Source organism: Aulonocara stuartgranti (assembly GCF_965226115.1).
Source record: "Aulonocara stuartgranti genome assembly, chromosome: 16".
Taxonomy (NCBI): Eukaryota; Metazoa; Chordata; class Actinopteri; order Cichliformes; family Cichlidae; genus Aulonocara; species Aulonocara stuartgranti.
The window spans coordinates 21,332,414-21,359,725 of NC_138952.1; the positions used below are offsets into that span (position 1 = coordinate 21,332,414).

Below are 27,312 nucleotides of genomic sequence, written 5' to 3' on the forward strand. Positions count from 1 at the left end.
TCAGTAAGCAATTGGAGGAAAGTAGTGACATGAGGGTTAATGTGAACAACCTTTCGCTTCACAGTGGTCCCAGTCCTTCTGCTTGTCCCAACCTTGGAGGTACATTTTGTTCCCTCTTCAGGGTTTATCCTTACAAAAAACCTTGCACACGCTGACTCCTGGTATTCCCGGTTCAATACATAGAATGAACCAAAGAAGACTGACATTGCATCAGCAAAGGTGTTCTCTTTGTCCAGCTCAACAATTACACGCCCCTCTGCACTCACCATCCAGCAGGTGGCGGTCATTGAACTTTGTCCTTAAATGTATGGCAACATATTGTCATTATGCAACATAAAATAATTTCAATACTTCACTTCTTCACACTGTCTAGATAGTCATAAAGCAAATAGCTACGTACTGTTAATTATTAATGGCTTTATGTACATAAGTCCGTTTTAACATATTATAATTGTACATAATTGGGAATTATTCTGCACATTAAACACACCTAACAAAGAGTCAGCCCAGTTAAATTACCAGAGATGAATCAACTGTATGGTTATTTTGGAGTTCATAGTTTGTGCTGCTGTTAAACTTTACAGTATTGACTTCAGTATTTCTGCTGTTGGTGTAGCTAGACTACTACGTTGATCAGTAATATGTAATGTGAAATTTGATAATGTTACTTTGCTGGATTCACTGAGACACATGTCCAACAACCTTGGTTTATAAAGGAAATTACAGAAATTTGAGCTAACAATACAGAGACTGGATACCTGTGTCCACGAAAAGCTCCTGTGCCAAACAGAAATTTTAATATGGTCTAATCAGCTCTATTTCATGAATGACTTCTTACCAAGCATAATCAGCCTTGGGGTGATGGGCAGGTTGCTCTCTGCTATACCAGGGACATCCTGGTAGATGTTTCCTGCCAGAAAAAGGACCAAGACATTTTATGTAACAAATAAAAAAAATATAACAGGACAGCAAGCAACAGCATTAAACATAGAGCTGTATGAAAAAAGCTTACATCTGCTAAGACAAAGAGGGAGTCTTCATCTTCCTTGTAATACTTCATCATGAGAAGTATGGCTGCTGTGCCAACCTTGTTGTTGGTCAAAACTCCCTCACTTTCTATCTGCTGGATGAGTGTCCTTATACCAAGGTTCCATTTGAGCTTCTGGGTGGAGAAATAGTTAACAATCCTTCTGCCTTTGGTTAGGAGGGCCTGACCTAAGCGCTCACTGATATCGATGCCTGTGAGTTTGTAAAAGTGGTTCGAAAGACCTTTCTGAGTAAACAAGAATGGCCACTGCTCCTGAATTTCAGCTACTGAAAGTGAGGGACAACTGTTGATAAGCTGCCGCTGAGAAATATATGTGAGGCACATGAAGTCATCCACATCAAGTCTCTCCACAGCTCCAGGTCCTTCTGAATTAAAAATTGTTAACAAGATGTGTTTCTTTTCCTCTAAAGAAGCTGGCGTTTCCCCCTCAGGAAGTTCAACTGGCTGCCAATTTATACAGCCATAGCTATCCACAAGGCATCTAACTTTTTTATGTGAGGTTGCATTACTGTTGGGACTGCAGTCTTCCTCATTCCTGGTTCTCTTTGTTTGACGAAGTCTATGTGTTGTATTATCTCGATTAACATGTTCAACTGTAGATTTGATGCTTCTTAGTAGTGAATAATGTCCACAACCCAGTCTTTCTCCCTTTTCAGTAAAATCTGCAAATGTTTGAGGGTATCTGTTTACAATGATCTTAGCAACCTCTTCACAAGATGCACGTTTAGGGTTTCTGCAGTTAACTTGCATGGCCTCCACAACAATTCTAACCATACTTCTGTCCTCTGGATGACCTCTGTCTCCTCTTGTGATTGCATGCGACAGTTGGAGTGGAAATCATTCCCAAGCTCCAGAGTAATGGTGTCATTGGTCTGCCATCTAAAAAAAAGAGAGATGGTGTTAGATTCAGTGTCTACTTTTGTTACAGCTGCAAAGATGCTGAAATTCCTCTATGATGCTCTGTATAGTGCTGGTTGGCAAGAGCATTTTAGCCTGCATTTTTAAATGACACAAAGTCAACTGTCTTCTAATAGATTAACTGTGTCCTGTCCTTGTATTATGGCAAATCCCCCAATTTCTTGTTGCCATGACTGCTGAACTGTCTACTTGTGTTTTCGAGCAACCTTCAAATGGACATAATACTTTCCCCCCATCTTTGATATGAAATCTGAGAGGGGCACAAAGAGCTGTGAAGTTTTGTGCAGCATACCCACATCCAGGAACTTGACAGCCGAGGTCACCAGTGAACTTATAAAACTCCTCCTTAGTGGTCTCCCTTTTTGTTCTGTGATTCCTAGGCATATGTGAATGAAGGCAGAAAATGTTCTGAAAGTGGCAGGACAGTTTCAGTTCCACAAGAAAGCCAATAGTTAGCTACATGTTTGTGGCTTTTAACATGCAAACTGAACAATATATATTTGCATGCACTGAAGCCACAAAATTTAGAAATACACATAGTTGCAAAAAGTTCAGTGACCAATTATCTTTCCTAAATGACATATGCAATGCAAAAAGTAAGAGTATTGTCAATAGGGACCAATTCCCAGTTTTTACACGATCAAAATCATTCACAAAAGGCTTCAATAAACAGAAATTGAGAGACGAGAGCAGTGCACAAAAATGAAAAGATATTTGAGCTCGACTCTTTAATGGGTTTAACATGACTTAGTCAGCACTCCGCACCGTACAGGTAGTACAAGCACACCTGAAAACACTGACCAGCTAACAGCTTTAAGCATTTGGGCGCAACCTCGGTAGTTCACCGATTCACCTGTTGCAAACGACCAAGTTTCTATCAAGTCTCATAAATCCATCGGAAACTATTACCTAACTAGTCTTTTGAGTCTCCACATTCATAGATATTGACATTTTGTCTTAGCATTTGAATGAAAATATCCTGGTAGCTTGAAAGTCAAAACAAACAGTACTAAGAACGCATTTCTGACTTCTCTCGAATAGTGAAAAAAACACTTACCTTCAGACTGATTAGCTGGTGTCAATCCAACTTTAATGTGTCCCATGTCAGTCCATTTTAGGGAAAAAGTGTTAAGTGGTTTCATTTAATTTTGAGATACTCCCGCATGGACGAGCAATTTGGAGTCTAGCAGAGTTATCACGAATAGCATACGATCTTCAGATATAATCCAATCAACCTTGCATTTAACCCGATTGAACATCCAGTTACCTCTGACTACTTCTAAGTTGCACATGTTAACGGTCTATTCATCAATAGTTGATGGTCATGTTGTTCTCCTGCTTTGCAGCTTTGTTTGAGTCTGAATTGCGGCTTAAACGTGCAAAACTTGAGAAGCAGATCAATAGTTTCTTCTTGTTGTTATTTAATGGTGGTTGGCAACCAGCGAAAGGAGCATTAACCACTCGAGCAATATTTTCTATCCCCATTGTTGTTTTGAAAGTGAATACCCGACGTGTGCGTCATACGTCACGTTGTACGTCAGGTGAAGGTGTGGTGTCGGCTATCGCGCCTGTCGCATTACAAAGCTTTAAAAACGTAACAATCGCTTTAAAAAAAAAACAACCCAACGCGCTAAACATGAACAAACATAAACACCCGTGTTACATTATCACGTATATCCAGGACATCTCTTCTGAACCAAGACGAAGTGGTGCTACAAAGGAATTATTTCTTTAGGAGAGTGCATTTAATAGCAGTCTGGCCTGCCACAAAATGCACCGCTAAAAATACAGTTTCTGCTTGTCCCAGAATTGATCAATTTTGAGAGTGAAGTTGTAGGACTGATGCTGGTTAGTGGTGTAAGTTTCATGGATGTGACACCTTAACTTGAGTAAAATGACGACCAGAGCATATTATTAGGTTAGTTCACTGTAGTTAGGCAGAGGTGTCTTAAAAAGTACCACCTTATACAAAACAAATGAAGGTCCAGTATAAGAAAGAATAAGAAGAGAAAAAAGGAACACCCTGCTAAATGAAGTCATTTTTAAACATTACTCCAAATGTAGCCATTAGTTTTTGTTGCTGGCCATACAAAAAATAAGTATACTTCAATTATATTTCCCAAGTATACCTTACCTAGTATGTATACTAATAATGCTTCTTGGGATTATATTGGCCCCCGTTTTAGTACATAACAGTATTCTTGAAATTAACTTTTAGATGTACTTTTTGTTCACCATAAATGTACTAGCATAATGTCATAATGTCTACAAGAGTATAATTAAATATACTCGACTCTATCACAATACTAACCTTACAGTATTAATAATGTTTCACATTGTTTGAATAAACAAATACATTTATTAATATATGAGGTTCCATTCAGTTCAAGGAATTAAATTTTAGTGTGGCTGCAACTTACTCCTTAAGATAAAAATCATGCTGTATATTGTAGTTTATATGTTATGCTACTTTCACAGTGAATCGCATTTTATAGTAATACACTCTGAATGAGGATTTAAGTAATTACTCTTAGATCTACAGTAGAAAACAACAGAAATCCAGATGGTGTAATAGTATAATCTCAGTAACATCACCAATTGTTACATTTGCTGTATTTTACAGCTGTTTCCATGAGTACGGTGAGTTACCGTAAAAATAATGTAATCTCATGGAATTTTCCCACAATTACATGCAAATTACAATATTAAACTGCTAACATCCTTTAGAGTTTTTTACTGTTGATTTTGCAGTACTAAGCTATGGAAATTACTGCAAAGGCTAACAGTGTGGGCTACAATGAAAAGCCCGCAATACAGCCCTGCAAACAGCAGGTAGAAATTACTTTCGTGTCATTTTTTCCATATTTAGAAAAATAACCATTGCTTCAAAACTTAAACTGAAGTCCAAAATTAGGAGCAGCCTTTTTCAGTGTAGTTGGATGTTGGTAAAGGTTCAAGAACAAAGAATGCAGAAAAGTGAAAGGCCTTGCAGAAGTTCTTGTGGCAATTCAAACTGAACAGTTTATGAAGTGCAAGGAGAAGGGTTCGAGAACCTTAAAGTTCAGTGTCCTCTATAGTTCAGTGCAGGCTGTTTCACTCAAGCAGTTTGTTTTTCAGAACCTGCACCTTCATGGATAGGTTGTTCCCATCCAACTCCATCAGCACCTTCTGAAGAAATTCAAATGTGTATTTCAGGTGCTTTGGGTAGCTCAGATTTAGACTATAGATTAGTCCAAGCAGGAGGCCACAACCCTTTGCCACATCACTAAGAGCTTGCAGCACAGTGCATCCTTCTATGATGACACCAATGTCCTCAGGTGTATCTACAGAGTTTGCTCCTTCATGTTTGACAACATAGACTCCCAAAGTCAGCTGCTCCGTTTCTCTGCTTGCTCCAAGATCCACATCCTTAAAATAAAAAGAAAAGGATAAGTTAATTGCATACATATACATATGGACAAGTAAGTCCACCTTCCATTTCCAACCCCAAATTAAAAAAAGGACAATAACTGATCGTTTTCCTTTTTTAACTTACCAAGAATTCCTTGAACAGGTCGTCTGGCTTTTCATTTAAGTAGACACAGATAGTTTTTAGAACGCATTCCCGTCGAACATCAACGCTGGGATTCTGGTGGAAATAAGAACTCAATATGAGAGAAGTTTCCTATTTTGGTTCCTTTCAACCTCTTTACAAAACAAAGTCAAAAATATTAACACATAATCCAGATAAGTGATTAAGCAATGTTTCATAACTCACATCAGTGACGTGCAGTGAGGTTCATGATTGGTAAGGAACTGACTCCTCTGAGTCAGATAAACAAATATATGAACCCAAAAATCAAAGCTTTTCAATTTTGACATTACGTGAAAGCTTTCATTTTTGCTTTAATCAATTCTAGATTGTTCAACAATATATTTAATAATTGTGCCCCTAAAAATATTAAAATTAAATAGAAGATTAGAACTGGGCAATATGGACTTAAAATCCTATCATGACATTTTGTGGTATTTTTTGCGATAACAATAAGTCTGTGAAGGTTCTCAGTCATCCAGGTCATTGTAGTCTAAGGCGCTTGGAAAGAAAAGTGAAGCTTCTTCAGTGAAGAAGCTTCTCGGATGAGAGATGAAACGTCTTCAAGCAACTTAAAGAAATCCAGACGCTTTTCTTTCCAAGCTTCTTAACAATAAGAGTTACAATAAAAGATCATAATAGTATTTTTGCCTATAAATCTATCAATGCAGCCTCACAAATACAAATACTGCAAATTAAATTTAGCAAATGTGCTATTTAGGCAAACCAGCAGTTATTTATCTTGTTGAATTGATGATAAGTTTGACATTAATGGAAGTAATAGTCTCAACTAAATTATCATATATTTTTTTAGAGGTTTGAAAGCAGTCTATCATTTTAATCACATAGGACGTGTGTTATCACAATATTGATAAGCGATGCAATAAGATGCCCAGCCCTACAGAAGATGCATTAAAATTTATTTAGGTTTGGTGTGTCTCATTTTTTGTGTTTAGTAAATAAATTGGTCAAATGACCTGGAAACAATTATAGAAAAATCATTCATTTTACATCAATTTATTAATTTATAAATAGGAGATGCATTGAAATAAAATTGGTGCGTCTCATTGCTTAGGACTGATTTGGTGTCGATTTGTCCTTTGTGAAATTTACCGATGTTCCCCAAGTGCGCTGCTTTATCCACTGTGTCAATGGCGCTCTCAGTGTAATGTGATTACACTGTGAATCCATATACGTGTACCTTTTATACATGTTGCCTTTAGGGTTCAGCACTGCCCTCCATCAGCCTCACTCCATGCATTTTTGCAGCACATTTATGACCAATAACATTAAACATGTAACACACATTCGTCAAATAAATTAGGTCTGCATCAAGTCATCATCTGTATTACATGTGTAATCAAACATGTACGTTGGCGATTTAGAGAAACAGCAGTGGGATTGCGCATGTGTGTGTCCGCGGTGAGACACAGCATCATCATTGCCTCCTCTCAGCGTTTTACCTTGTATTTGAACAGAAAATCCGTAATGACAGCAATTTTGACCATAAAAATATTGAAATCACACAGAAAGCAAATTTAAAATCTAATGTACAAATTGAATTTCTCTTTTGTTAGTATTTTACTTCTCATTAAGGTGCCTCACTTGACTGCATGTCACGGATTCACATGTATCTACAAAATATTCAAATATACACATATTCAGTTTAAAAAAAAATCTGATTAATGACAGACACAGAAGTTGAAGAAGCATTCAAATAATTTCAGAGCTCAATCAAGGTCAACTAAAATACATACCCCATCCATGGCTGCCATGATTAAGTTGATATTGCGTTTAGCTGTTCCCCCTTCTGTCACAGATTAGTAGGCAGAGGACTCACTCGCAGGACTCTGAAGTTTAGAGAGAGGGTGAGGTTTTATTTGAAATGTGACACCAAGTGAGAATATATACATATATACAGTGGAACAGATAACACGGGGCTCCAGGGAGTAGGGCGGGGTCCGAAGGGAAGGTCCAAGACGGGGGTACACACACGCTCTTCTTCCACTCGATCCGTAACTCAAAAATGTCCACACTAAGAAGCTCACGCTCACTCACACACATCCACAGAAATCCAGACGGCAGGGAAGACGGGCAGGGAGTCTAGAAGGCACTTGGTAATGTGACGATCCAGCGAGGAAGCAGCCTCTCTTGCCATCTTAAGTAGTCTGCCAGGATCAGTGTGAATGAGCCACAGGTGTGTGTTCAGGGTGGGTTCAGAGGCGGGGAACCAAGGTCCAGTTCCGCCCTGGTGGGAGAGGTTAAGACAAACAATACACACACCACGACCTCTCCAGATCTTGAGAACCATGACACCTTCTCTTTGAACACTAAGAAGGTGGTCAGCGTAGTGGTCCAGCTTGGCCATGAAAGTTGACAACAAAGGGACGATGGTGATGCGGGCGAACTCTGCAATAACCTGAAACATATTAAAAATTACAACTAGAGAGTATTCTCTATTAATTTTATTAGAGGCCACATGCAAGAATGCTACAACTTTCAGTCAAACATTTTGTATCTTTTAAAATTAACAATTTATAGTACTTTGTTCTTCTTCAAATACAAGTTCTTATGAAAATGACTTGCAATAACAAAGTTAGTAAGAGTTACCTCAGTCTCTGAAAACAGGGCAGGCCATCTGTTTTTGACCTCTGCAATGAATGGCATGTCTTTGATGATTTCCTGTCTTCGGTAGCGATGATAGCCAATGGAAACTGATACAAGGAGTTAAATGCATTATATATAACAGTATTACACATTATTCTGCACTTCAATGACAACAGATGAACGCATGTCTTATACTTTACAAATCAAACTGTTAATCGCTTAAATCCCTGCGTTTGACACTAAACCAGAAATCAACATGGAGTCGAATTCTTTCAAACAATGTAGCAACTTAATTGATGCACATTTCTAAAATACACTATACATTCATTTCATTCTCCAAACTACAGGATCGCTGGCGCTCCCGGTGGTCATTACTGATGTCAGGGAGCAGGTGCGGTAGATGTTGGGAGTAATTTTAAAACTGTAGGTCTCAGTAGGCAAGTCTCACCTTAACAGGAATCGCAAAAGATTTTTGGAAAATTACACCGAAGCAGGTTCAACAATATTTGTTAAATGTCTTCATACTTCTAACACGTGAGAGAGGTATACAAGCTAGAGTGTTAAAAAATTTACCAGGCGTCATTTGTTAAAAAAAAAAAAAAGCAAAAGTATTCCCGAAAGTGTCAGATGTTTATCAGTTAGTATACATTAATCAAATTTGTCATCCTTAAATTGTTGTACTTACCAAATAATCCTCAGATGGCGATGGATTCTATCCAGGATACTAAGCATATGCAAGTCTCAGTTGAAAATGGCGATGATCAAACTTCCACACTGCATATGTGCAAACTCAGAAGTATGGAGAGCCTATTAGGACAATCCTCTTTAAATTAATAGAATAGAATAGAATAGAATTCAACTTTATTGTCATTGCACATGCACAGGTACAGGGCAACGAAATGCAGTTTGCATCCATCCAGAAGTGCTTTAGTGATATAGATATATTACAATATATATTAGCAATAATATAGATATGTGAGTATATTACAGAAATGGGTCTATTATGGTATGTTATAATGTACACGGTATGAAGTATGTTGTGAATATTCTATAACTATAAGTATGTACAGGCTGTAGTGAGTACAAGCTATGTACAGGATATGAACAGGATATAAATATGAAAAACTATACAGAATATGAAATAAATAACTTTACAGAATCTGGGATATACAGCTATACAGAAATGGGAACTATGCAAGTTGTAAACAGTTGTAAACAGAAATGGGAACTATGCAAGTTGTAAACAGTTGTAGGATTAAAGATTATTGAATGTACAGAATGATTATTTACACAGAGCTATACAGTAGTGCAGTTAAGATAAGTGAGGGTGTAGATAGTTTCTACAGAGGCTATATAAAGTGCTAGTGGTTGTGAGTGGTGGTTCAGTCCATGTTATTATTGTGTTTGAGGGTACAGTTGTCCATTGTGGGTGTGTGTATGTTCAGTCCATGAGTTTAACGTGGGTCAGATGTCAGGAGGCAGAGTTCAGGAGTCTGACAGCTGTGGGGAAGAAGCTGTTCCGGTACCTGGTGGTCTTAGTCCGGAGGCTCCTGTGGCGCCTCCCAGAGGGCAGGAGGGTGAAGAGTCCATGTGATGGGTGACTGGGGTCTTTGATGATTTTCCCAGCCCTTTTCAGACACCGCTTCCTGTAGATGTCTTTTATGGCAGGAAGTGGTGCTCCGGCGATGCGCTGGGCAGTTTTCACGACCCTCTGCAACGCCTTCCGGTCCGAGGCAGAGCAGTTCCCGTACCAGACTGTTATACAGTTGGTCAGGATGCTCTCGATGGTGCAGCGATAGAAGTTCACCAGGATGTCTGAGGACAGGTGGTTCTTCCTCAGAGTCCTCAAGAAGAAGAGGCGCTGGTGAGCCTTCTTGACCAGCTTGGAGCAGTTGGTCGTCCAGGTGAGATCCTCGGAGATGTGGACTCCCAGGAACTTGAAGCTGCTCACACGCTCCACAGCCGTCCCCTTAATGTGGATGGGTGGATGTGGGTCGCAATTCCTCCTGTAGTCCACGATGAGCTCCTTGGTCTTCTCGGTGTTAAGCAGCAGGTTGTTTCTGTCGCACCACTCAGCCAGACGATCCACCTCCTCCCTGTAGGCGGCCTCATCGTTGTCACTGATGAGGCCAATCACCGTGGTGTCATCTGCAAACTTAATGATGGTGTTGGAACCATCAGCAGGTCTGCAGTCGTGGGTGAAGAGGGAGTAGAGGAAAGGGCTCATCACACAGCCTTGTGGTACACCGGTGTTCATTGTGATGGTAGATGAGCAGCGGTTATCCAGCCGGACATGTTGGGGGCGGTTGGTCAGGAAGTCCAGTAACCATTTGCAGATGAGGGAACTGATACCCAGGTCTGTCAGTTTCCTGATGAGTTGTGAGGGGTGGATTGTATTGAATGCTGAACTGAAGTCTATAAACAGCAAAGTGTTCTTCATTTTAAATGAACTTTTTACGTTGGATTTAATTTACTGCATTTTGTTGTATTGAAATATTATGTTGTTAATTAAATTCAAAACAACATACTTGTGTTTAAAGTTAAAAATCAATTGGTGGCATTAGTTTTAACATAAAACATTTACATAATGCTACCAACATCAGTGTGTCATTTCTTAGAGTGCCTTTTGTGCTGTCTCTCGATGCTCTCTTCTCTCTCACCTCATCCTTCCTCTGCCTGAATCTGGTTCTTCCGACTGGAAGTTTCTTCCTGGTAAAAGGGAGTTTTTCCGTCCCACTGTTGGCAACTGCTTGCTCATAGGAATCATCTTATTTTTGTGGTTTTCTTTCAAACATTAAAGACCGTTTATCCTAAAAATACAAAGCATCTTGAGGTGACTGTTGTCGTGAATTAATGCTAAATAAATAAAACTGGAATGAACTGAACTGAACAGGTTAAGAACGGAGGTGAATAGGCTGCATGGGGGATCACAAAGCCTGGAAAAAAACAGGGTTAAACTAAATAATTTTTTTATTCCACGAATTTCCAGATATTTAAATTAATTTACTTTACTTTCATTTATTGTATAGTTTTACACATTTTGTAAGGGATTAATAACTTATCATTTTGCTGACTGCATGGGTTTAGGAACAGAAAATAAAATGCCCGTTAAAACTAAAATGCTGCAAATAGCCTATGCTCGTGGCTGGTAACATTTATCATGCCTAAAACTAATATATATAATATATTGGTACATGCAATCAAATGTACTGGGCCACCCACACATTACACCTACAGGCCATGCATGAAGCTCCCATCACTCAGTTTCTGTGCTGATGTTAATGCAGTGGAGGTTTAGAATTTCTTCAGTAACCCTGGCTATTTTTACACGCTCTGCCCTCAGCACCAACTCTATGGTCTGCCACTTTGTGACTGAGAAGCTTCCACTTTGCAGTAATATCACTCACAGTTGATTGTGGAATATCTAAGAGGGTTGGAAATTTTGTAAAGGCACTTTCCTGTTATAGCAGTGAGCTTTTCAAAACGACCCATTCTTTCACAAATATTTATAAAGGCAAACTGCATGGCTCAGGGCCTGACTGTGGCACTGGGACTGATAACACCGAAATCCAAAGATGAACAGGTGTAGATCGATACTTTTGAACATTAATGTATGTCATACTAATGTAAATCTTGGAAGCCAATAAATAACTATTACCGTCGTGAGTTTTAAAAAAAAAATTCGTTCATTTCTTTCGGAGATTCGGCACATCAGCAACTGCTCGATTCACACTATACCTACAGTTGACCGTGCTAATCGTAACAATAATAAGGATTAGGATGATAAGGATGGTCAATTTTGACACATTGCTCCTTTAAATGTGAGACCACCTGCTCCTCTGGCGTCAGCATCATCCGCAGGCGGCACGGTGGGGATCGATACGGCAGTGAAATGTTCAAAGTGGGATATTTTTGGAAGAACTCAGCAGGCACCGGAGGAGAGAGACCGTCACCGAACTGACTGGCTCGACGAGAGACGAGTACACAACCCGGTAATAGTCAAGGTAAGTCCCGTCAGCACCTGCAGATGTTCATTTATGGTTCATTGTGTAAGGCAGTGCGCAGAGAAAAACAGGGCGTTGTGTCTTGGCGTTTAATATATGCAACATTTAGACTGTTGCGACGGGCCAGTGTGTGAAAGCTGTTACATGTTAAGGCAAGAACAGGCTGTACAGGGTCGGTGCAGGAGCCATGACAAGAAAAAAAGAAAGAAATGAAGAAAGGGAGAATCAGCACATGGAGATGATGGCATGGTGTAAACCAGTAAATATCAGCTATGATCAGAGCAGCTGTAAATCACATGTACATAATAAGAGTTTTTAGAGTATTAGATGCCTTAAGATTAGGCCACCCTGCAGATCTGCAGCTAGCAGCCAGCTCAGCAGCATAATTAAGATCACTGGTATTCAGCACAAGTGAAGGATTGAAATTGTTATTGTCTTAGTAAACAGGCTGATTTGTTTGTTCACTGCTGACACCAAACAGCTGTGATCTGGTTTTAAGACAGAGGCGAGCGGTCAGGGAGTCTTCTCTGACTGTGAGGTTGCGTCTTGGGAAAAAAAAAGTCTTTCGGCGAATCATGTGATCCAGAAAATATTTTGTCATAGACTCTTGTACAAGAGATGAGAATAAGGGCTGCTTGTTGCCATGGAGCCGCTGACCTTGTTGCCGTGGCAACAGCCGGCAACACTATGCCATGACTTGTGTGTTTGTGCGTGTGCCAGAATGTAGCTACAGTCACTAAAAAGGCACATTTTCACTTTTCCTGTCTGGATGGGGCCATTGATCTGAAATCACGTGGCTCCTCTTTTATTTTAGGTTATTTTATCAAATATGCAGCATATTTACAATTTTGATGTGTTACAGGAGGGACCCTTAGGCCCAGGTGCTAGAAACCTGTCCAGACTGGAGGGCTGCATGGGGGACGTGAATGCCATAGTGACCTCAAAACAGCCTTAACTCTAAATCTCTACACTCTGGTCCCTCAATCGGCAGCAGGAAGTTAAAACTCCGGCCCTCTTGAAGGAGGTTCTGTTTCATCACAAATGTGTCACCATCTGTAGCATTAACCAAGAGCGAGATTCTGCTAAGCTGACAATTGACTACACCCTGGGTGATGTGTAAATGTGTGTATTTCTATTCAAGTGTGAAGCAGCTTGGCTGTTAATCATCAACCTCAGTGAGGACGGTGAACGACACATCTCTGTCCCGTGTGGCTGTAACTCTTAGTGTGGTGTGTTTCTGGGTTGATCACATTTAGTGGACGTCATTCCTCCTCTCACTATTTCATGTTTACAGTTCTCACTGACTAATAGATCAGTTATTAGACTCCCTTTTTTTCTATTGTTTTTGGGCACATTTATCACAGCTTCTAAAGAGACCATCCATTAAAATCTCTGAGTGTTTGACTGTTTTTCTTTTTTATTCACAAATGCCTTATGTGAATTTTTTTTTTGTCTTTTTTTAATCACAGGTAGTCCCATGGAATCTCAACTGCTGGAGGACAGCTTTACTTCTGAACCACAGGCATAGCCAGAAATGTTCACCTTTTATCCCTGAATAATCGCTACTATGGCTTTTTGTAATGAAAGCTTCATGGAGGAGTGTAACTGCATGGACCCGAACAGCGTAGAGGAAACGTCAGAAAGCCTCCCATCAGAAGCTACGACTCCTCTCATATCAGTCACTCTGCGTGTGACCCTGGCAGCCATAATGATCTTCATGATTACTATCGGTTTCCTCGGCAATGCGATCGTGTGTCTGATTGTTTACCAGAAACCTGCCATGCGTTCTGCTATCAATCTCCTGCTTGCCACTCTGGCCTTTTCAGACATCATGCTCTCTCTGCTCTGCATGCCCTTCACTGCAGTCACCGTGGCCACTGCAGACTGGAGCTTTGGGAGCGGTTTCTGCCGCGCCTCCATCATGCTGTACTGGCTGTTCGTCCTGGAGGGGGTGTCCATCCTCCTCATTATCAGCGTGGACCGTTTCCTGATCATTGTGCAGCGGCAGGACAAACTGACCCCGCACAGAGCTAAACTGTTGATCGCAGGTTCTTGGGTGCTGAGCCTGTGTGTGTCATTGCCGTCAGTGGTTGGGTGGAGGGCGGGCGCGGCAGGTATCGGGGGCGCCTGGGCACCGCAGTGCGTGCTGGGATACAGCGAGTCCCTGGCAGACCGTGGATACACAGTCCTGTTGGCTGTAGCGGTTTTCTTTGTGCCATTTACTGTCATGCTGTACTCTTACATGTGCATCCTCAACACGGTGCGCCGCAACACCCTGCGCATCCACAACCACACCACCGAGCATTCCTGTCTGCCAGCCCTAAACCAAGTCAGCAAAATGAGACTTACCGGACTGCAGCGGCCGCCTCAGGTCAAGGTGGACATGAGCTTCAAAACCCGAGCCTTCACCACCATCCTCATCCTCTTTGTTGGTTTCTCAGTGTGCTGGCTCCCTCACACCATCGTCAGCCTGCTGGCCGTGTTCAGCCGGCAGTTCTACTACAGCTCAGTCTTCTACCCCATCAGCATAGGCGCTCTGTGGCTCAGCTACCTGAAGACGGTCTTCAACCCCGTCATCTACTGCTGGAGGATCAGGAAGTTCAGGGAGGCCTGTCAGGAGTTCATTCCGAAAAGCTGCAGACTGTGTCCCAGAGTGCCGGGCAGGAGCCACAGAAGAGTGAGGCCCAGCAATATCTATGTTTGCAGTGAGACGCAGTCAGCTGTGTGACACAGGGAGGAAACCCAATGCAGTCTAATGTTTTTAACTTTTTGATAAGCTATGGGATGTTACTGAAGTTCCCTTTACACAAGAACAAATTGGTTTTAACTTTATTGAAACTGGAGCATTTACAGTCCCATGACTCCCTCCTTTTGGGGAAGGTCATGTGAAAATCACAATTGCTGACAACTGAACTGATCTGGTGGTGACAATCATTTGTCTGCTGTTTTAATAAATAAAGTCAAAGTGTTCATTCAGCTTCATGGCCACGCAAGCTTCTGAAACATACTGACATTTAAAAAAACATTTTTATATCTTCCATTTTTGCTTTATTTTTCTGTTTCCTGTGCTGTCCCTGAGCTGTCATTTTGTTGTTTCATTAGTCTGAAGCTGTACCGTTGATAATAATTATGTTGTCAGTTATGTGCTAAGATTCAGAAAAACAAAAACAAATTACAGTATTGATGTTTGGTGATGTTCTCAGATGAAAGTCAGACCACTGTTAAAAAGTGTTTGATGAAATTTGTGTAGAAACACAGCCCTCTGTCAGCTGGTTCATGACTCTTAATGTTTCTGTTATAGAGGAATGAGTGTTAACTGCATTATCATGTCACATAAGATATGTAAATAAATATAGTTTTGGATTAAAGTTTCTTTGACTCTCTTCCTCTCTAACGATAAAACATGTAGAACGAGTAAGCTCATTGCATTAAAAGAGCAAGCCCTGCACAAGGGCATTATTTGTAAAGGGCCACGACAGTGGTATAGTTTTTTTATGTCATCCCTGTGTACCACCCCAGTGGATTACGCAAGTCAAGTGCAGACTTTCAGCTTGACTGCTGATGGAGGTAGCAGGATTAATTGTGAAGTAAACAGAACTATACTCTCTGCTGCAAAACTTATCATACAGATCAAATGCATAATGAACCAAAGCATACTGCAATTCAAATGTTTCCCATGGCAAAGAAATAGGATATTCTTCAAGTCAGTCAACTGATCTCAACCTACCAGAGCATGCTTTAGGATTATGAAATGCAAAAAAAGTATTTTCATCCAAGAATTAAAAATAAGATCCAAATGAGCCAAAAACAAAAACAGAACCAAACAAACCCAAAAAATAATGATGCTCATCAAGGTTATTATTGTTAACTAACACTAGACTAAAACTAGATATGAAAAAAAAAAAGTTAACTAAAATAAAAAAAAGAGATATAGACTTTTGAAAATAATAAAACTAACTGAAATGAAATAAAATTATAGAGGAAAATAACCATTATTAAAAAATACATACCAAATATGTAAACGGTTTTACGTGTCTAAAGCCAGTAGGAGGCAGTAATATTCCTGTAAGCTCAAGGATGCAAACTGTCGTATACCTCCAACAGCGAAGAAGAAAGGCAAACATGGCGACTTCCACGGGGCAAAATGGAAAGGCTGCTGGTACTTCGGATGCGGATCTCTTGCTTCACCCTGAGTTGTTGTCTCAGGACTTTATGAGGCTAGTTTTAAATGAGGTAAGTCGGTGTTTTAAAAGGAACTCTAGAAATGTGATTTGATGCGAGAATAAATGAAGAATGCGGAAATGTTAGCATGTAAGCTAACAAGCAGGACACCTCTCTGGTTACTGTTTAAGTACACTCAACTCAAGGCGCTGCTTGTGATTTTTAAAGTGGAGATATTTTTCTCTGAATCAGAAAAACGTGAGTACCAGAGACTGTGGGAGCAGGGACCAGCTCACAGAGCTCTACCTGCGGCATATCATCCCTCTGCCGCAGAGGACTTTACCCAACACCCGCTGGGGACGGAGGATGGAGAAGAGCCGAGGGAAGCAAACGCCGGTAGCTCACCGGTCAGACAAGTATGGGTCCACAGCTTCAGACATTTAGTACTTTCATGTGCAGTTTTAGGCTGTCTGCATATCGATAATTTGACTATGATGTTAGAATTTGGACCAAATAATTTGCCGAGTTCCATGAAAGGCGAAACGAATGTGTTATTACTGTAATTTCACTGATCAGTCAACAGACGTAACAACTCTGTGAAAGGCCCCAGGACAGATGCACTATATTGCTAAAAGTACTTGCTCATCTGGCTTCACACATATATGAACTTAAGTGACATCCCATTCTTATATCATTGGTTTTGATATGATGTTGGTGCACTTTTTTAAGCTTTAACAGTTTCTGTCCTGGTTGGAAGTCTTTCAGCAAGGTATAGGAATAAAATGCATGTAAAACAACATATTCAAAAGTTTGTAAAACAGAAACAATATCTTTCATCCATGGACTATATATCAGTATCTGGAAAACACATACAGACACAGTCCAGGTGTAAATGTGGCAAAACAAAAGAAAACTGTAGCCTGTAATGTAATGTAATGTTAAAATAAGATTAATGCATTTCAGAAACTGATTCATATGGTTTTTCAGCTCCAGCAGTGACCACAGTAGAAAGAGGCCTCTGATTGTGTACGATGGGAGCTCCTCTCACTCTGGCCCACTGAAAGTGAAGAAACCAGAGGGAAGTATAGTGTCAATAGGAAGCAACGACAGGTTAAAACCTCCACCAGCAGCAAATCTTTCCAACCCCATCCGAAAACTCTCAGGCAACACATCTTCCTCTCAATCCAGTCAGCGCAGCAGTGACACAAAAAACCTCAAACTAGAAGAAAATACGTCGGTAGGAACTTCTCTCCTCAGTTATTCATGCACAAAGAAAGTAATCCACAAGTGTTCATATTGTTTGTGTGTTTGGAGATATTCTAAAGGACATTTATAATAAAAAAAATCATTTTATTCTTAAAAAAAGAAAAATATGCAGTTCATAATGCCTGTTTATGTTTTATCCTCCATCGTTTTAGGGGGCACTGAAGTCTCCGGAAGTGAAGAACAAGATCCAGCGTGTGACTTGGCCCTGATCTTTGGCCTCTTTTTCATACAGACCTGATGGGACCTCAAGGTCCGGCAGACAGACCACTCCTTTCCCTGTCCGTAACCTGTGGTTGTCCACTACCTTAGGTGTCCCATCACAATTTTCCCAACTCATTTATCCACAGAAAGAGGTGGAAACCCTTCAAGCTGTGGGTCAAAGCTGCTTAACTGTTGCCATTCAGTTATAAGAGCTTACAAACCGGGATGAAGTCACGAGCTTCCTTGATGTTTTCCAAAACCTCAAGTGCCCTTACCAGCATTAATCAGCAACTTGCATTAAGTCCCATCCAAAATGAGTGAGGTGAATTATTGCTCTTTTTATTCTGTTGCTGGTTTAGGTTAAAAGGCCCCGGGGTGATGAATGATGGCTTCGATGGCTGTGTGTTCAACTGGATGCTAAAGGATCTTATAACGTGATAACAATGGAAGTAAGCAAGAGGGAATGCAGACATGTTATGAAACAGATCTTTTTCTTCGGTGTATTGTAAATGAATATAGACAGATCATGGTGAGCATCACATTTTAGAAGTTGTGTGATCAGTGATTTTTATCATTTCTGTTATGAATTCAACTGAGATTTGCATTTGTCGAGCACTACATACGTTTTCCAGGATTTTGAAATGTCACTCTGGTGTGAGATTTTACATATGCTGCACATAACGATGGGATAAATAAAAACAATATTGAACTTTATTGTTAGTAGACCAGTAATTACTTGTTCATAAAAAGAGCATCGCAGAGAGGCTGAGTCTTTCAAAAGGACCACTTTTGTAAATACTGTTCCAAACATTTTGGGATGTTGTGCAAAAATGTAAATAAAAACAGAATGCGATGATTTGAAAATCTCATAAACCCATATTTTATTCACAACAACATATAGAAAACATATCACATGTTTGACCTGGCAGCGTGGCATTTTAAGAAGAAAATAAAGTCATTATGAATTTGATGGCCTTAACACATCTCAAAAAGTTGGGGCAGGGCCACATTTACCACTGTGTAGCATCACCTCTTCTTTTAACAGCAGTCCGTAAACATCTGGAAACTGAGGAGACCAGCTGCTGGACTTTTTGGGAGCGGACTTGTCCTGTTCGTGTCTGATCGAAGATTCTAGCTGTTCAACAGTCTTGGATCATCTTTGTTGTGTTTTTCGTTTTATGATGTGCCACATTTTCTGTTCTTGTTTTCATAACATCAAAAATGCAGACTTTTGAGCACATGGATGAAGCTGGATGGTCCCTCTCCTCTTTAATCCAGATGATATAGCATCCATGTTTTCCGCCCCCAGAAATTCAAATTTCAGCTCGTCTGACTGGAGAACAGTTTCCACTTTGTCTTGGCAGTTATAAATGAGCCTTGGCACAGAGATAACAGCTGTGTCTCTGGATCATTTTGACATATAGCTTCTTTTTTGTCTTTTTTTTTAAGCCTTAACCTGCACTTGTGGATGCCACAGTGAACTGTGTTCACAGACAGTGATTTCTGGAAGTCTTCCTGAGCTTGTGCAGTGATCTGTGACAGAATCCTGCCTGTTTTCAGTGCAGTGCTGCCTGAGGGTGCGAAGATCACAGGCATCCAATACTGAGTTTTCACCTTATTGGTGTGCACAGAGATTCTCTGAATATTCTGCTGATATTATGTACTGAGATAACGAGAAACTCTTCTCAATTTTACATTTAAGACCATTACTCTAAAATAGATTGATGCAACAATTGTGAACACAATTCTTTGCAGAGTGGTGAACCTGTGCACAGCTTTACTTCTGAGAAGTTCTGCCTCTCTAAGATGCTCCTTTTTTTTAATATCAGCTCATGTCACGATCTGTTACCAATTAACCTAATTAGCTGCAAACTAGTTCCAGTTGTATTTTTTAGTATGAGCTATTTTTCCAGCCATTTGTTGCCCCATCACATGTCGCTGCCATTAAATTTGAATTAAGCAAGTATTTTTTATGAAATAATAGAATGTCTCAGTTTAAACATTTGATGTTTTCTATGTTTCATTGTGAATAAATTATGGTTTAATTAAATTTCATAAAATTTGCAAATCGTTTCAGTCTGTTTTTATATTTTTTGGAATTGGGGGTTTTGTTTTTTGTTTTTTTTTATCTAAGGATAATCTTCTCTTTATGAACAAATTAACACAAATTATTTAAACCAAAAATACAAGTTAAACAACACTATGCAAAGTTAAAAAAAAAAAAAAACAAGTAAGAAACAATGGATTAAAGTGAAATGAAATGCTCTCCTGTGACAAGAAAAATGTAAATTTGCAGTCATAAGGTATTTGAAAATCGTGTGGTAGGGGGACGGCCTGGCTTACTGACACCAAGAGCAAAGGCAGCAACTGTGCTGGCATAGGCTTACGTTAGTGAACATAGACTGAGCAACATCTGTAAAGGCATCAATAATGCTAAACAATACAGCATCACATACTTACATCCAGAAGACTTTTCTGTGCAGACCTCTTGCGTATTTTAGCCAACATTGCTAAGCCAACAGTGTAGCTTAGTAGGAAAAACATCCAAAAATCTGACCAAAGAAGCCCTGAAATCTCAACCCAAGCAAGACTTTGAGAACTACAAGAATTTACCTCCTCATTTTCCAAACACTTACCTGTGATGAGCAACACAGTGTTAAACATACCACTTAAAAACACAACAACCTGTTTTTCAATCGTTGATATGTCTTGCAAATTGTATTAACATTTTACAGTTTTCCAACTTTTCAGAAACTGGGTTGCAATTGAATACCAGTTTTTAATAATTCAGACACATAAAACGAGCTTGGGCAAAACCAAGAATGCAGAACTTTTGAAGCCTATTTACTGGAGAAAAGGAGAATTGACTTTGCAGTTACTGATGCGGAGTTCATTAAAACACACCGGAAAATGTGCTTTGAATCAGTGTTTGTACAAAAGTGTCATAAAAAAATGAATTCTATAAAATTAAAAAAAAAAGGATGTTCATTGATTTAATTATGTAAGAAATTTTACGGGCTTTATGTGTCATGTTTGACATGGTGTTCAACTGGACATTGGAGTAAAACTGAATGAAACGATAAAAATCTTCCACCGAGCAATCTGTAGTGCTTTTCTAGAACATTTTTAATCTTTTCTTTTTGTAAGTTACCAATAAAAACATTTTGACTTTGCCATTTTTAATCTCTTTTGATTTTTTTGTTTTGTTTTTGTGTTTTGTTTAGAAATCCTGAAATCATCTTATTTCATGCAGAATTTATTTATTTATATTTTTCATCTTTCATGCAATGTATTCATATTTATTCCTTTATATGAATAAATATGCATTTTTAATATTTAAGTGGTTAAACGTCACAAAAACTCTAATTACATGCACAAAGCAGTAATTACTATTATTAAGCTGATAGTGTGCAGTAAAATTGTAGATTTTCCTCAGAATCCTTACTTCAGTATCTACTTGGAAACATTTTCTCTTCATGAGCACAATACAGCAGATTCATGCCTACATTTATTGATTAGTAATTACTTTTTCTTTCCTCAAATAGTGAACATTTAACTTAAATGAACTCTCTTATCTCAAAGAACACTGTTAGTAGCTTGTATTTCATGTACATTCATAGTATTGCTTTGTAGTAACGATGTTATAGATGTCATGCACTGTGCTCAAATAGAATTTATCAACTCTGCATCGTTCCCTGATCATAACGTGGTCATCCCGTCAGATGTAACGGTCATCACTCGGGCTGAATTAGATGTCTTTGCCGCACTCTGGGCACAGGATATCGTCGCGTTCGGTGAGAAATCCACGGCCGACCAGGGACACGGAGCACTTCTTACAGTTGAAGCAGTCATTGTGCCACTGACGCTCCTCAAAGGAGATATACTTGCTGCCCCCAAGACCTAAGAATATCAAATTGAAGTCAATACATCTGACAAACCTGTTATAAATGAGCCTTATTAGATTCAGTTGACCCAGTGATTAAAGATTACCGCTAATGGGGGTGGTGCACGAGGCACACTTCTTAGCATAAAGGTTGCAGAAGCAGTTGAGGCAGTAGGCAAAGTCGTCTCTGGAGGTAAACCTCTGTCCAGACAGCTGCTGCTTGCAGCTAGTGCAAAGGAAGCAGTCCTTGTGCCAGGGCTGGTCACGGTAGGTCACCCCGCCAGTGGTGATGGGCTATTTAGAGGGAACTGGGTTACTGCCACACTTTAGTGCTGTTACACATGCAACAATAACATGTAGTGTGAAAATGGAGACTGAAAATAGAGAGCTACTTTGAAAGTACATTTTACTCGATATCATTGTATGTAGCAGTGGATGTGCTACCTTCTTGCAGTGCACACAATGCATGGCAAACTGCTTCTCATAGCAGGGCACACAGAAGTTCTGGTTGTCCTTGGGGATGAAGCTCTTGGTGCCAATAGGCTGCTGGCATCGCTTGCAGGTGAAACAGGTCTCGTGCCAGCTGTTCCCCTTGTGCTCCATCTTCCTGGAGCCTTCAGAAAATAGTAAGTTTACAACTAATGATTAAATTCAATTTTGGGTCAACATAGTATACATGTTCTAGTACTCCAAAGGCCCAACAAGGTATGGTTTTATTCTATAGTATGTGCCGCATGTCGCTCCATACCAATCACTGCTCAGGTTGAAGTGTATAGGAATAGGTTACAAATACTTAGTAATTAGTTGTTACTTTATTTGTACCTATTAAAGTGAAAAGAAAGCAGGTTTCTGTAAATGTACTGACAAAATTAATGTGTTTATACCCTATATTATTATAACTGTACTACAGCAATGTGGGCAAACAGGACTAATGGGCATGTATCGTGCCCAGCTAATCAAATGAAAAAAGAGGAAACCTTCTTGTTCATCCACTGGGAAAATAGCACAAACAATATCAGTACTGTTTCAAACTTCTCAATCTAGTTCTATTACTTGGTTTAATTCAATTTTAGCTTTAGTTAAGTTACTCCCCATTATCCTTATTTTTGCAGAGATCCTGAACTGAACAGGCAACCTTCAGACCTCTGAGGTGCTTTCCCACCCTCCGGGCTACAGCTCTGTTTTTCCAGCATAGAAAGTCAGCTATAACTCAGCCTACAATAGTGGATTTTATTCTCATTACAACTTTCATATAATATAATCTGCACCAACCAGTCTATATAGTGAGACAGAAGACTTTTTATTTATGCAATGATCCAATTTAAAATTGAGTGACAAATTAAGGTTTTAATTTTTCTAGCTACTCTGCTGATCTATTTCAGTTTTCTTCCTACCTGGCATGATGGTTTTCTTGCACTCATGGCACTTGGAGGAATACTCGTTGGAGTAGCACTCGGTGCAAAGGAGCTGCTCGTCCTTGGTAGAGAAGGGCTTGTCCACCAGGGAGCGCTTGCACTGGAAGCACTTAAAGCATTCCTCATGCCAGTGACGGTCCTTGTAGGAAAGATCCTGCAGAAAGAGCAGTACTCTTGTTCTTGTTCTCTACTTGTTCTTGTATCTATGCATTTCTTCATTTTATATCTCTTACCCTGGTGTTACAGCCAATAGGCTTCTTGCACTCCTCACAGGTGTTGGAGTACAGGCTTTCATAACATTTCACACAGTAGGGATTTTCCTCTCGCAGAACATACTTCTTCCCAAACAGGGACTCTTTGCAGTAGTGGCAGTCGTAGCGTTCTGTCATTTTGACCTAGCACTGCTCAGCTGAGAGAGAAAGAAGCAAAAGAGCCTAAGGGTAATATTATGTATACAGGATATGAACGCTTATATTAAGTACCATAGAAACTTTTGCCATTTTGCTTCCCTGCTCCAATTAATCCTTGGAGCGATGCTGGCAATCATCAGAGAGCCATTTCTTAGAAATCAAACTTCAAACTAATGGCGTTTTCTAGGACGCATTAGTAGACCTGTCACGTTACAAGTTGGGGAGTTTTCCATGCATTTCCCTCTTTCATCTTCCTCTCCCATCTCTCAGACGTCCTTCATTTTGTGACAGATGAGAAGGTGAGCGATGAGGCGGATATAAATAACTCCTATCAGTCCTGCTTAGAGACAGTCAACTTTTACCCCGTTGCATACCAACACACACTACGCCACTATACGCCGACCCATTTATCACCTCACCTCCAGCTGTCAGCGCCAGATCACAGTATCCCTTGTCACTGTGTGTGCGCGTCCGTGCATAAGTGGGTTTAAACGACACTCGTAATAATGACTGTTCACAATCTGCAGCTGTTTGTGGTCTGCCTGTTGAGCTCTTGGCTATCCCACCTGTGCCTATATCGCTACTCTTGATTAAACGAGGATAACATAAGCGATTTATTTGAGTATTTCTTTGTGGGTAAAAGAGAAGATGCAGGGCAAAAAAAAAAGGGTTGATGAAGTTCCATTCTCCAAGACAGAATTAAATACTACCCAAGCTCTCACCAAATAAAGCAGATCAAGACAAAAAAACCCTGCAAAAATCCCCTCCAGAAACCCCAAGCTTAAATTCATATTTCTGGTTTGAATTGAGCTGCTCTCTGCTGTCATCCCTATAATCTTATTGTTCTTCCCTGTGATCTATATTTGATCACCGTAGATTCCCACCTAAGTGGTCCGTGAGTGATTTGCGATGCTCCCCACACTCAAAAGGTTAGTTTCTTTTATCTTGCTGAAGCTGAGACGTTTAATCTGCCCGTCCTTTCTGCTCTAAGCATTCTCAGCGCCCTCCCACATTCCCTCATTGTTTATCACTCCCACCATGACTCACCTAGCTTATATAAGGATTTATCTGACTCCTAAAAATAAAAAAAGGCTAATCTGAACTGCCGCAAATAAAAGCTCCAGCCATTCAGACATGCCATGCAGCTGTTTCCCAGCTTCTGGGGTCTCTTTGATGCTCCCCATCTGGGAGTCAACCTGAGCTACAGACAGTTTACAGAAAAGTGAACTATTAAAAGGTTCTTGTGTTTAAACATGGTGCCTTGTAGAGAACTGCTTATTTTACAGTATTTTAATAAGATCTCTGCATGTATGGCATTATCTGCATGCACTGGAACATTTATATTTAGGTCTAAGAACGTTTAGTTAGAGTGAAACTGCAAAAAGGAATTGTGCGATCGCATCATAACGCCAAAAAAGATGCAGAAAAGCTTAAAATCGCAGCCTTTTACTCATCTTTACAGATGCTAGCCCACTTTAGTGTTCTACTCTCCTGACCTAACAGTCCTGAAGGATATCCTTTTCAGTCACATAGCAACCTTCTAAGTGTTACACAGAATTAAACATTAATTGATCTTAACTTGATCTAATCTGATTTGCTGATCCCCCTTCAGGCAAACCTAATTAAAAAATCTGAACCCCGCATCAATCATTTGTATTTCTATGAGAGAGAGCACAGTTTTTGTACAGTTTAGAAAAAGTGTGATCTAAAAACACCAAAATACTGTAAAGCCATAAAAAGCAACAGAAGTTATTAGGAAGTGGCTGGTTTTATAGTAGTAAAGTTAGGTTTACGTTTTGAAGAGAAGGGAGCAGAAAAGGTTCAAGATAACTAGCCTACCCATCACTGGATGATTTAAGGAAGAGCTTTTTACTAAATAAGGAATCCAGTCTGCATGAAACAGGCCGAAAGGAAAGTGAGGTGATGGAAGAGGTAGTTAAATAGTGACAATGCTCTGCAGGTGGAAGAAGGGAGAACACGAGAAGGTGGGTGGGGAGGCAGATAGGAGGATGCCAGTGTGGTGGAGAATGGAAGACATGGTGAATGAAAACCAGTGAGGAGAATGGATAGGCGGAAGAATGGACAAGTGAATACATGGAGAGTGGAGCAGTTGAACAGAGTTGGTTCTTACCTTCCTGTCTGAGGAGTGTGTGCCTGTGTGGAGTCTGTGGCAGACTGAAGGAGCAGGCTCTGGGTGAGCTGTACTTACTCCTGATTGCTTTACTCCACCCATCAGGGGCTAATTGAAAATGGGGGAGGGATGATAGATGTGGGGGGAGGGGGGTTACAAGGGGGCAGGGATTCTTTTTTGAGATGATCTATAAATACAGCAGAGCTTCACAGAGATAAACCCGAGGCCCCATTTCACTCGCTCATTTTGTCCCCAGCTCAACCATGTGGCCTTTTAAGGTCACTCAGAAGTTGTTCACTCGCTCACATCCTCTCCGTGTGATTCACGTGTTCATTCACTCGTGCTTCACTCTCTTCTTTCATTATTTTTGCTTCTCCCCAGAACAGTCGTATCATATCATTCCTCCCTTTTCCACTCCTTGGAGAGAGTTATTCATCTTTCCTTGCTATTGTTTGTTTTCTTTCTGTCGCAGTTATCCATCATTACCACAACATTGCACTCTAATGCATATGCTATATTATTGAGTAATGACACAATATTCCTGCAGCCTTCTATATATGATAGAAAAGATGCCAAGAGTCAAATGTTCAAGATTTTTGTCCTGTGAGATTTGTTGCTACTCAAATGTCTCATCTGTTCCTGCCTCCCCATATTTCCCCTCACAGGGGGACTCCACATTCATTCCCAGCCCTCCCATTTGTTGGCTACAATATCCAGACTTGCTAATGACAGACACCCACTTGTTTTCTTAGAAAATTTTAGCACTATTTTCTGATGCTCTCTAATCCACACCGCGGCCCCCTCCGTCACCCCCACCCGCACCCCCAGGTGCTTCCCCACTCTTTCTTCTGTCATTCGACGTCTCCCTTTCTCTCTGAGGCAGGTTTTCCTGACCCTGTGGTCCCTGGACACTCTCCAGTGAGAAAATGCGTCAGCAATGCTCCACTAAGATTCTAGTGTTCTATTTGTAGCACGGCATAAAGAGTTTGGTGCTTAACAAAGTGTTAAATCAGTTTATGAGGGTGTTGTCTCTATGGTTTTAGCCACCATGTTTATCACAGTTGGGTTCAGCCATATCGCTGGCTATCCCATCACTTCAGTTAACAGGGATTTGTCTCATGAGATAATCTTTTAAAACAATATTGATTTGCTGTAATGACTTTGTGTAAAACCTGTCCTTTGCACCACCAGGGGGATGACATTGTGGTTATGTCAACAACAATTTGAGAGTTTCCCATTAAATTTAGCACTCATGTAAGTCATGTGATTCATTAATTTTTCATTGAAATCATCCTCACCACTTCTGACTCAGTCATCAGTACTTTTACTTTAGTGCTGACCAGTGACTGGTAGATTTTAGAAAGTATTAATACTAAGGTGAAACAGTTTGTGTCTTAGCTTTAGGATCAGGAGATAGAGCGGGTTGTTTACATCTGATGCATCCAACAGAGTGTTTGTGTGTGTTTGTGAACAATCGGTTAAAAGTGCTTAAGCATGAATGAATAGGTGAACTTGGTGAACCAAGTTTGTAGGAAAAAAGCTGTTTGAGTGCTCAAATTGATTAGAAAACAAGTACATTTAGCATTTAGCTTAAAGTTTGGAAGCAAATCCCAATTTCTTGTAGCTGTGGCAACCAGTTCAACTGGGATATAAACAACAGCCTGGTTTATATCACTTTTTGCCTTTTTACTACTTAT

The 27,312-nt window shown here is 40.1% G+C and overlaps 4 protein-coding genes and 1 long non-coding RNA gene across 8 annotated transcripts; 2 read left to right on the top strand and 3 right to left on the bottom strand.

Moving 5' to 3' along the window:
* Nucleotides 1–1,041: 1,041 nt before the first annotated feature.
* LOC309690371 lies at nucleotides 1,042–3,460 on the bottom strand. Of its 2 annotated transcripts, none has more exons than XR_014271725.1 (3): nucleotides 3,024–3,460; nucleotides 2,263–2,342; nucleotides 1,042–1,927 (listed from the first exon to the last, which is right to left on the bottom strand). It is a non-coding gene; the product is annotated as an uncharacterized lncRNA (long non-coding RNA). The 2 variants fall into 2 exon arrangements; XR_014271726.1 differs by having other exon boundaries at nucleotides 2,259–2,342.
* Nucleotides 3,461–4,476: 1,016 nt separating this feature from the next.
* Nucleotides 4,477–11,088, bottom strand: LOC309691282 (uncharacterized protein). Of its 2 annotated transcripts, XM_082508897.1 has the most exons (7): nucleotides 10,805–11,088; nucleotides 8,830–8,951; nucleotides 8,148–8,251; nucleotides 7,596–7,956; nucleotides 7,295–7,387; nucleotides 5,502–5,594; nucleotides 4,477–5,374 (listed from the first exon to the last, which is right to left on the bottom strand). In XM_082508897.1, exons 5-7 carry the CDS (start codon nucleotides 7,310–7,312, stop codon nucleotides 5,060–5,062), a joined length of 426 nt encoding a protein of 141 aa, XP_082365023.1. In that variant the 5' UTR covers nucleotides 7,313–7,387; nucleotides 7,596–7,956; nucleotides 8,148–8,251; nucleotides 8,830–8,951; nucleotides 10,805–11,088; the 3' UTR covers nucleotides 4,477–5,059. The 2 variants fall into 2 exon arrangements, with proteins under 2 accessions (XP_082365023.1, XP_082365022.1); XM_082508896.1 differs by having other exon boundaries at nucleotides 7,295–7,956.
* Nucleotides 11,089–12,033: 945 nt separating this feature from the next.
* Nucleotides 12,034–15,475, top strand: gpr45 (G protein-coupled receptor 45). Of its 2 annotated transcripts, XM_082509122.1 has the most exons (3): nucleotides 12,034–12,148; nucleotides 13,011–13,172; nucleotides 13,618–15,475. In XM_082509122.1, exon 3 carries the CDS (start codon nucleotides 13,716–13,718, stop codon nucleotides 14,874–14,876), a length of 1,161 nt encoding a protein of 386 aa, XP_082365248.1. In that variant the 5' UTR covers nucleotides 12,034–12,148; nucleotides 13,011–13,172; nucleotides 13,618–13,715; the 3' UTR covers nucleotides 14,877–15,475. The 2 variants fall into 2 exon arrangements, with proteins under 2 accessions (XP_082365248.1, XP_082365247.1); XM_082509121.1 differs by lacking the exon at nucleotides 13,011–13,172.
* Nucleotides 15,476–16,233: 758 nt separating this feature from the next.
* Nucleotides 16,234–21,138, top strand: cUnh2orf49 (chromosome Un C2orf49 homolog). The gene is made up of 4 exons (XM_082508205.1): nucleotides 16,234–16,381; nucleotides 16,562–16,725; nucleotides 17,297–17,546; nucleotides 17,728–21,138. Exons 1-4 carry the CDS (start codon nucleotides 16,271–16,273, stop codon nucleotides 17,782–17,784), a joined length of 582 nt encoding a protein of 193 aa, XP_082364331.1. The 5' UTR covers nucleotides 16,234–16,270; the 3' UTR covers nucleotides 17,785–21,138.
* On the bottom strand, nucleotides 18,633–25,713 carry LOC309690823 (four and a half LIM domains protein 2). The gene is made up of 6 exons (XM_082508204.1): nucleotides 25,616–25,713; nucleotides 23,308–23,483; nucleotides 23,054–23,228; nucleotides 22,104–22,273; nucleotides 21,767–21,953; nucleotides 18,633–21,676 (listed from the first exon to the last, which is right to left on the bottom strand). The coding sequence occupies exons 2-6, from the start codon at nucleotides 23,461–23,463 to the stop codon at nucleotides 21,525–21,527; spliced, it is 840 nt and encodes a 279-aa protein (XP_082364330.1). The 5' UTR covers nucleotides 23,464–23,483; nucleotides 25,616–25,713; the 3' UTR covers nucleotides 18,633–21,524.
* Nucleotides 25,714–27,312: the final 1,599 nt, after the last annotated feature.

Coding starts and splice junctions, on each gene's coding strand:
- LOC309691282 (XM_082508897.1), bottom strand. Junction 5,375..5,501: donor ACCTGTTCAAGGAATTCTTG/GTAAGTTAAAAA, acceptor TTTTATTTTAAG/GATGTGGATCTTGGAGCAAG.
- gpr45 (XM_082509122.1), top strand. CDS start 13,716: ATGGCTTTTTGTAATGAAAGCTTCATGGAGGAGTGTAACTGCATGGAC.
- cUnh2orf49 (XM_082508205.1), top strand. CDS start 16,271: ATGGCGACTTCCACGGGGCAAAATGGAAAGGCTGCTGGTACTTCGGAT. Junction 16,726..17,296: donor GTAGCTCACCGGTCAGACAA/GTATGGGTCCAC, acceptor ATGGTTTTTCAG/CTCCAGCAGTGACCACAGTA. Junction 17,547..17,727: donor AACTAGAAGAAAATACGTCG/GTAGGAACTTCT, acceptor CCATCGTTTTAG/GGGGCACTGAAGTCTCCGGA.
- LOC309690823 (XM_082508204.1), bottom strand. CDS start 23,463: ATGACAGAACGCTACGACTGCCACTACTGCAAAGAGTCCCTGTTTGGG. Junction 23,229..23,307: donor CTATTGGCTGTAACACCAGG/GTAAGAGATATA, acceptor CTCTTTCTGCAG/GATCTTTCCTACAAGGACCG. Junction 21,954..22,103: donor ATTGTGTGCACTGCAAGAAG/GTAGCACATCCA, acceptor CCCTCTAAATAG/CCCATCACCACTGGCGGGGT.